Source organism: Sorex fumeus, unplaced genomic scaffold (genome assembly GCF_029834395.1).
Source record: "Sorex fumeus unplaced genomic scaffold, SorFum_2.1 ptg000003l, whole genome shotgun sequence".
In the NCBI taxonomy this organism is placed as follows: domain Eukaryota; kingdom Metazoa; phylum Chordata; class Mammalia; order Eulipotyphla; family Soricidae; genus Sorex; species Sorex fumeus.
In genome coordinates, this window is record NW_026606060.1 from 61,227,043 (window position 1) to 61,234,743 (window position 7,701).

General features: G+C 60.4%; 1 protein-coding gene across 1 annotated transcript; it reads left to right on the forward strand.

Annotated features, from left to right (window-relative positions):
* Positions 1-5,973: 5,973 nt before the first annotated feature.
* Positions 5,974-7,328, forward strand: CDKN1B (cyclin dependent kinase inhibitor 1B). The gene is made up of 2 exons (XM_056117119.1): positions 5,974-6,516; positions 7,172-7,328. Exons 1-2 carry the CDS (start codon positions 6,051-6,053, stop codon positions 7,291-7,293), a joined length of 588 nt encoding a protein of 195 aa, XP_055973094.1. The 5' UTR covers positions 5,974-6,050; the 3' UTR covers positions 7,294-7,328.
* The last annotated feature ends 373 nt before the right edge of the window (positions 7,329-7,701 follow it).

The window sequence follows — 7,701 nt, forward strand, 5'->3', positions numbered from 1 at the left end:
TGGAGAGCCCTGTCGAGTCCTCCCGTCCCCTCCTGCAGTGTCCTTCCTCTCCCGGGTCAGCAGCTATTCCTGCCTGCCATGTGGTTTCTATTGCCCTCTGGGGGATAGACTCTCCCGTTCTCTCTCAGCTCCAATTAACTTCAACGCACACACTATGTGATCCGAATTCTTTTGGGGGGCAGCGCTGTGGACCGAAACTGAGACCTCACCCAGGAAAGGCAGGGCCGCGGCTGCAGCCCCTCACCTGGATTACATCGTTAGCTTCCAAACTGTCCCGTCATTATCAGCTGGGATGAGGGGTCAGCTGCTCAAACGAGCAGGTGGAAAGCAAAATGGTCCAAGGAAAAGTCTTCTCTGCAGTCAGGTCAGGGACCCCGGGGAGCAGGTGGAGGCCACTCTGATTGCCCCAGGTTGCAGAGGTGGTGGTGGTGGTGGTGGGGGGTGCCTGAATATTTCGTCCCAGGGAAGGAGGAGGAGAGCACAAAAGAGCTCTTGGGACATCAACTGGGCACCAGGCTGGGGAGACACGGGTCATTTTTGCTTCCCTCCTGCTGGAACTCTCTAATCACCTGGCCAGGTTATCCCTTAAACAAAGGAGTCTGGGTAATTTCGTTCAGGAGCCAGCGGGGGCCCAGTTCTAACTACCCAGAAGGGAAGGACTCGGGAGGGAAACCAGCATTCCCGGGTCCAGCTCCTGAGCTGCCTCTTTTTTTTTTCTTTTTGGATCACACCCGGAGATGCACAGGGGTTACTCCTGGCTCTGCACTCAGGAATTACTCCTGGCGGTGCTCAGGGGACCATATGAGATACGGGGAATCGAACCCGGGTCAGTCACGTGCAAGGCAAATGCCCTACCGGCTGTACTATTGCTCCAGCCCCATCCTGAGCTGCCTTTTTCTGATTTTAGTCTCTCAGCCACTGGGCTGAAACCGAGAGCTCCTCCCTCACCCCCCCTCCCCAAGGCCCTCCTCTGTCCTCTCTGTGTGTGTCTTCCCTTCCCCTCCTTCTGTGCAGCCCGGGCGCAGGTGCTGAGTGGCTTTTGCTGGAGCCGATCCCATCAGCCTCCAGCATTCCTGGTAGGGTCAGCCTCCCCGCACACCCCACCCATCCCTTCTTCCACTGGCAAGGCCACTTCTGAACACAAAGCTTGGATGGTTCAGGCAGCGCAGGACCCTGGACGCCTCTCTGTGCATCAAGACAGATAACTTCACTCTGCAAGAAGTGATTTCTGGCTAGACCTATCACCTCCTCCAGGAAGTCTTCCTCTTTGTTCCTCCTTTGTCTTTCTTTTCTTTCTTTCTTCTTTTTTTTTTCTTTTTGGGTCACACCCTGCGATGCTCAGGGGTTACTCCTGGCTCATGCACTCATGCACCTCATCTGCCTCTTGGGACCCTGTCACAGGCCGCTGTGTCCCCTCTGGCTCCCCTGTGAGACCCTAGCCTGCTGCCTGCCCAGCTGTTCATTAGCTCTGTCCCTGGACACTGTCTCATTAACCCTCTTTCAGCAGGCCCACAGCCCAGGGGTGCTTTTGTCGAAGAGGCTCTACAGGAAAGGTGGTGGCATTCTTTTCTTCAGTCCCCTCACTGAATGCGTGGGTTTTATTCTGTTACCTACCATCCATGGCCTCCCTTGGGTCCCCGCCCCCTTGCTACAACCTTCTAATCTTGACTTAGCCTCACTCCGCAAGGGCTGATTTCTAGCTAGGCCTGTCACCTTCTCCAGGAAGTCTTCTTCTTTGTTCCTCCTTTGTCTTTGTTCCTCCTTTGTCTTTCTTTTCTTTTTTGGGTCACACTCCGCGATGCACAGGGGTTACTCCTGGCTCTGCACTCAGAAATTACTCCTGGCAGTGCTCGGGGGACCATATGGGATGCTGGGAATCGAACCCTGGTTGGCCACGTGCAAAGCAAACGCCCTACCAGCTGTGCTATCACTCCAGCCCCCTCCTTTGTCTTTCTATCACTGAAGCTTTGTCTGCTTTGGCTGTCTCCAGGTCACGGGGCACTCCCCAGAGGCCAGGGCTGGACCTGGGTACCCTTTCTTTCACTCTCTAGCAACTGAGAAGAACACTTTGAGGCATACCACACTGGGTGATCACTTCCTTCCAAGCTGAACTTCTCCCTCCCCAATGTCAAGGACCATTTCAGACCCGGAAGGTCTGGTGAGACCCCATGGCAGAATGGGTGAGAGGCAAGGGGGCACCTTTGCCTTGGTTCCTCCCGCGTCTGGACTCCTCAGATGTCTTTAGATGTGAAAAGGGGGCCCAGCTCTCTCCAAAGTAACTTTCTGGAGCCTTCTACTGCATCAAACCCTCCCAACCCTCTTCCCCTCCCTTCCCCCACCTGCTTGTTATTTTCTGCAAAGCACCAACCATGGCTTTACATTGTATATATCTTATATTTGCACTGTGTTTATTTTCTCTCCCCTCTCCCTTTTGTAAGTTTCAGCCACGTTTCAATCTGTTTACTCAGACGCCCCCAGATGCTGCCTTACTTCCATATTTAAGACCCGCGGGTCAATATTTGTCTAAAGAGGGCAGGCGGGAAGGACAGGCCCTCAACTTCATAGCGCCTGCTCAATGCGTCTGATCCGTGAGATTGAAATGGAGTGAAAGCTGCCTCCCAGGAGGGACCCCGACCCTCGCCATAGGAGGAATCAGGGTTCTGGGGGGAGGGTTGGATGGGTAGGCATCCACCCAGGGGGCTGTCTCCCGCGCCCCCACGGGAACATTGGTCTCTTACACAGGTGCTTCATGTCGCTTTGCTTCCTCTCCCGGGCATGCAGGGGACACAGGAATCTCAGGTGCCCAGTGACATTGGCAACTTTCAGAGGGCACCTGGCATACGGGAAAGAAAGCGGCCGCAGGACTGGGTGTTGGGGACGCAAGATCCATCTTAGAGCAGCACCCAGAGGGAACCGGCCCACCCTCCTCCTCCTCCTCCTCCTCCCTCACCTCCTCCCGCCCGGGCCCCGCCTAGCCGCTGCCGTCGACCCCAAACTTTAAAACTTGGCTGGCGCACCGCCGCCCCCCTATCCGCGGGGAGGGTGACTGGGCGCTGCCCCACCCCCACCCCCTGCCCTTCCTGCATCCCTCGCACCCGCCGGGGACCCGCTCCTCCGGCGCGGGACAGCCCGCTGCCACCGCCGCAGTCAACAAAACTCTAGCGTTTTGTTCCACCTAGTTGAGGCGTGGTCGCTGTCAACACAGTCCCGTGTCTTAAGGTGGCGTGACTGTGGCCCGGTTACTTTCCAAGATTCACAAAGCCACAAAATGGGGCTCCTCCCTTGGAGCTGGGGAAGGGGAGGGGTCCAGCAAGTGCGGGTGTGGGGATCACAGGATTGCTTTTCTCTATTTTGAGATCCTGCTGCCCGGTGAAGAGATGATCATCAGGCTTGGGTGGTGAGGTTCTGCTTCAACTTTGGTGGCAGGATTTTATGTCTGCGGAGCTATGCCTCCAGATAGCACAGAATTCCTGTATAGCCCAGCAATTATCCAAAAAAAATTTTATTTATTTATTTATTTTTGGACAAGGCTTTAGTACCAGCGCTAGGGTGCAAATGATGGTCTGGAGGCGGGCACTGCAGATACCTCTGTTGTGGGCTCGGGGTAGAGGGAGACTTTGGACACCGGCCTCCTCCCTGCTCTTGGGCTTTTCCCCTTTGGGAATCTGCATTTCAGCCGAGGGAGTGGAGAGTGACACCAAAGGGCAGAGACAGCTGCCTCGGCTGCCTGAGGCCTCAGCGACCCCGGGCCACACGCAGGAAACAGCTGCAGCAGGCAGGGGGCATTCTGAATGAGCTGGGGAGCGAAGGTACAGGTGCCTCGAGACAAAAGCTCGAGGCAGCTGGGGCCACCGGGAAGGACAGGAACAGCCAAAGAACCAGTCTGAGTGTTCCCAGGCCGTCCTGGCTGGGCTACCCACCGGCTCTGTGTCCCTGAACAGGAAACATCTCAAGGAACACAGTTTGCTGTTTGGTAAAAAGAGAGGGTGGGGACACACAAGGGCCCTCCTGGCAGTTCTTTGGAAGGGTGTGAGGGGAGCCCCCCCCCCCACTCCCCACCTAGAGTGGACAAATAGTCAAGTTAGAGAGTAGACCTTTTGGCAGCCAGGGGCACTGGGGGCTAGTGGCCACACTCAGGATTGTTAGAACTAAAGGTGGTTCTTGGCAGCCCAAAGAATGGACTCTGGCCCAGACCAAGATCATAAGGGGCCATGGGGCCGGGGCAGGCCCTGTGGAGCTGTCTCTGCCCGGGTGGACCTGCTCTTTCTGTTTTAATTCCCACCACCCTGCCCAGGACCACAGAGATCCAAGGTGCAGAGCAGAAATTCTAGAGTTAGTTCACACAGGTGCAGTGGTTGTATAAATCCCTCGTCCCGACGCTGTTTTCACTCTCCAAGGCCTCAGAGCCCTGGGGAGACAGCAGGTCGCCTGGACATTATTCTAGGTGATTCTGGTGAATCTGGAGGCCCTAAAAGGTGGTGGTGCAGACCTTGCGCTTGGCAGCCCGGCACAAGTAGAGGGAACTGCTACAACCCCCCCCCCCCCCCCCCCAGAAAGAGAGAAAATTTGCAGAGTTCCCACACGCACCCCCACCGGCCTTCGAAGAAGCCACGGGCGCGAGTGGGGGGGGGTGCGGGGGGATAGGAGGGGGAGGGTGACACCTCGGGGATGCGAACTGACTCTGGGCAACATCATTAGGGACTCGAGCTTTTTGTTTTTGTAGCCCGAAATACTTGGGTTTCTAGGAAGGGCGAGCTCCGGCTCAGCCGTTCCCAAGCGCGGCACTTAAGTCCACTCCGAGCTAAAGTCGAGAAAGTTCGCGTGGGCTTCTTGCGAGGCTCCGTGCCCCTCCCTCGCGGACAGCAAACGCTTGGGCGAGAAGAGGGGGAGCGAAGCACTGCTCATCCCCCCCCCCCCCCGCCGCGGCGGCACCCTCGCCTGGGGGGGACCCCCACACTCCCGCGCCGCCGCGCAGTGAACGTCCCCTCCCCTCCCCTCCCCGCCCGCACCTCCCGGGCGGGGGCCCCAAACTCCCCGAGGCGGAGGGCCGGGCCGGGCCGGCCGTCGGGGCGCGCCCCCCTTCGTTCCCCACCCCCCACCCCAACGCAACCCGGCGCGGGAGTTCGGGGCTCCGGGCAGCGGCGGGGAAGCCGAGCGCAGGCCCCGGCCGCCGCGCCGCGCCGCGCAGGCCCCTCCCCGGCTCCCGCGGCCGTTTGGCTCGTTTGTTTGTCTTATTTTTAATTTCTCCGAGGCCAGCCGGAGCAGGTTTGCTGGCAGCCGGCGCCCTCCAGCCATCACGCGAGCAGCCAATCTGCGGGCGGAGGCGGGGAGGCGGCGGCGGCGGCGGCGGCGCGCGGGGCCACCTTAAGGCCGCGCTCCCGGCCCGGGGCTGGGCGGCTCCCGGCGCCGCGACCAATGGATCGCGGCCTCTGTTTAAATAGACTCGCGCTGTCAATCATCTTCCTCTTCGTCAGCCTCCCCTCCACCGCCATATTGGCCACTTAAAAAAGGGGGCTCGCCTTTTTTTCGGGGTGCTCCTCTCTCGCCCGCCCGCCCGCCCGCCTCCCCGGCTCCCCCGCGCGCGCGCGCGCTCCCGGGCGCGCTTCGCCCGCTCCGGTACCGGGACCGCCCGCCAAGGTTTGGGGGAGCCGCCGGGGGTCGTGGGGACCCGCGGGCTCGCAGCGGCCGGGACTCGGCGGGGCCGGGCCACCCGCCCCCCGCTCCCTCCCTCCCTCCCTCCCTCCCATCCCGGCTCCCCGCCCTCCCCGTCCACTTGATCCGCCGCGACTCGGGCCGGCCGGGGCCGGGGCTTCCCCCCTCGCCCCCACCCCCGCGCCCGCGCGCTCCTGACGCCCGCGCAGTTACTCGTCCGTGTGTTGTTGCTCTTGGCGCGCCGGGCGAGCGGCGGCCGGAGGAGCCTGCGAGCGAGCGAGCTGCGGGCTGCGTCGGGGCGTTGCTGGGCTCGCTCGGGTTTTGGGTTTTTTTGTTTTGTTTTGCTTTTTTTCGGATCGCGCGCGCTCCGAGCGGCCGCGCCGAGGCGGGGAAGGAAGATGTCAAACGTGCGGGTGCCCAACGGGAGCCCGAGCCTGGAGCGGATGGACGGCCGGGCGGCCGAGTACCCCAAGCCGTCGGCCTGCAGGAACCTCTTCGGCCCGGTCAATCACGAAGAGTTAACCCGGGACTTGGAGAAGCACTGCCGAGACATGGAGGAGGCGAGCCAGCGCAAGTGGAATTTCGATTTCCAGAACCACAAGCCCCTGGAGGGCAAGTACGAGTGGCAGGAGGTGGAGAAGAGCAGCTTGCCCGAGTTCTACTACAGACCCCCGCGCCCCCCGAAGGGCGCCTGCAAGGTGCCGGCGCCGGAGAGCCAGGGTGTCAGCGGGCATCGCCAGCCGGTGCCTTTAATGGGGTCCCAGGCAAACTCAGAGGACACGCATTTGGGGGAGCAGAAGAGCGATGCTGCGGACAGCCAGACGGGGCTCGCCGAGCAGTGCAGGAAGCGACCTGCGGCGGAAGGTAGGGGACCCCCCCCCCCCAAGCGAGAAATGCCTGTCCTGCTCCTCTCCTCCGGCCGTCCCGTCTGTCCTGGGGTGTGTGGTTGGGGGGGGAGGGGAAAGCTTTGCCTCCTTGAGGTCTTTACGTCGACTTTGTTTTGCAGCGCCTTCGATTCTGCTGGGGGTGCGGTAGCGGGACGGGGAGGGGCGGGGGGGGGGGCTGGTGGTTGTGAAACTTTCCTCGTCTCCGCTTTGCAACGCCCGCGAGCCGACTCGCGGCGCCTGTTTATGATTTTTGAGTCGGAAGCCTGAGATTGTGTTATCTGATAATTGCTCTTACACTGAAAAACATCACTACGGATCCACCCCTCCAGGCGCAGGGCGCTGACAAGGTTGGGGTGTTTATCAGCGGAGGGGGGGGGAAGCGGGGCCTCCCTCTCCACTCGTACCCCCCCATCCCCCACCCCCACCCCCGGGCTGTAGAATGCACCCTCAGTTCGAGACACACCGCCACTGTTGCGGGCCCGTAAAGGCCACTGACTGGGACCCGACGGGTCATGACTGTGGGTGGACACCGTGGGTCTGGGGGCGCCCTGCTAAGTGGGCCGGCTTGTGTCAGCCCTTTGTGCCTTGCTGCTAGGGATTTCATGCGTGTGCTCATTCCTCCTCGCCCCCAGATTCCAGTGCTCAAAACAAAAGAGCCAACAGAACAGAAGAAAACGTTCCCGACGGTTCCCCCAACGGCGGCTCCGTGGAGCAGACGCCCAAGAAGCCGGGGATGCGAAGACGCCAGACGTAAAGCCAACGGTTAGTTGGACCAGAGACACTTTTCCTTGGAATCTGACATGAGGACAAGTGGCCTGGGCTTTTGGGCTTGGACCCAGTCCCCGTGAGCACCGCCCAGACGTGCTGGGAAGAGGCGTCCCCCTCCCCCCCACCGAGACCTGGGCAATCAACTCAACCCCACATTTCCCTGAGGTTTCCTTGGAGCGCTATTTTGACGGAGACAGGGAGGAATGGCAGGCAGTGGTTACAGGTCCACGTTGGAGGGGAAGGTTAGCCACAAGGTGGGCCCCCTCTTTGGAGGATCAAAAGATTTTAAAAGTGAAAGGGAGGTAGGTTACATTCTTCAGTCGGTTTTCTTCCCTTCCCCCGCCCCCCCCCCCCAAGAAAAACTGTCCCTTTCCTTGTTTACTGAGAAGTTAGT

Excerpts from the sequence above, each read along its gene's own strand:
- CDKN1B (XM_056117119.1), top strand. The coding sequence starts at position 6,051 with ATGTCAAACGTGCGGGTGCCCAACGGGAGCCCGAGCCTGGAGCGGATG. Across the intron at positions 6,517-7,171 it reads GAAGCGACCTGCGGCGGAAG|ATTCCAGTGCTCAAAACAAA; the intron begins GTAGGGGACCCC and ends CCTCGCCCCCAG.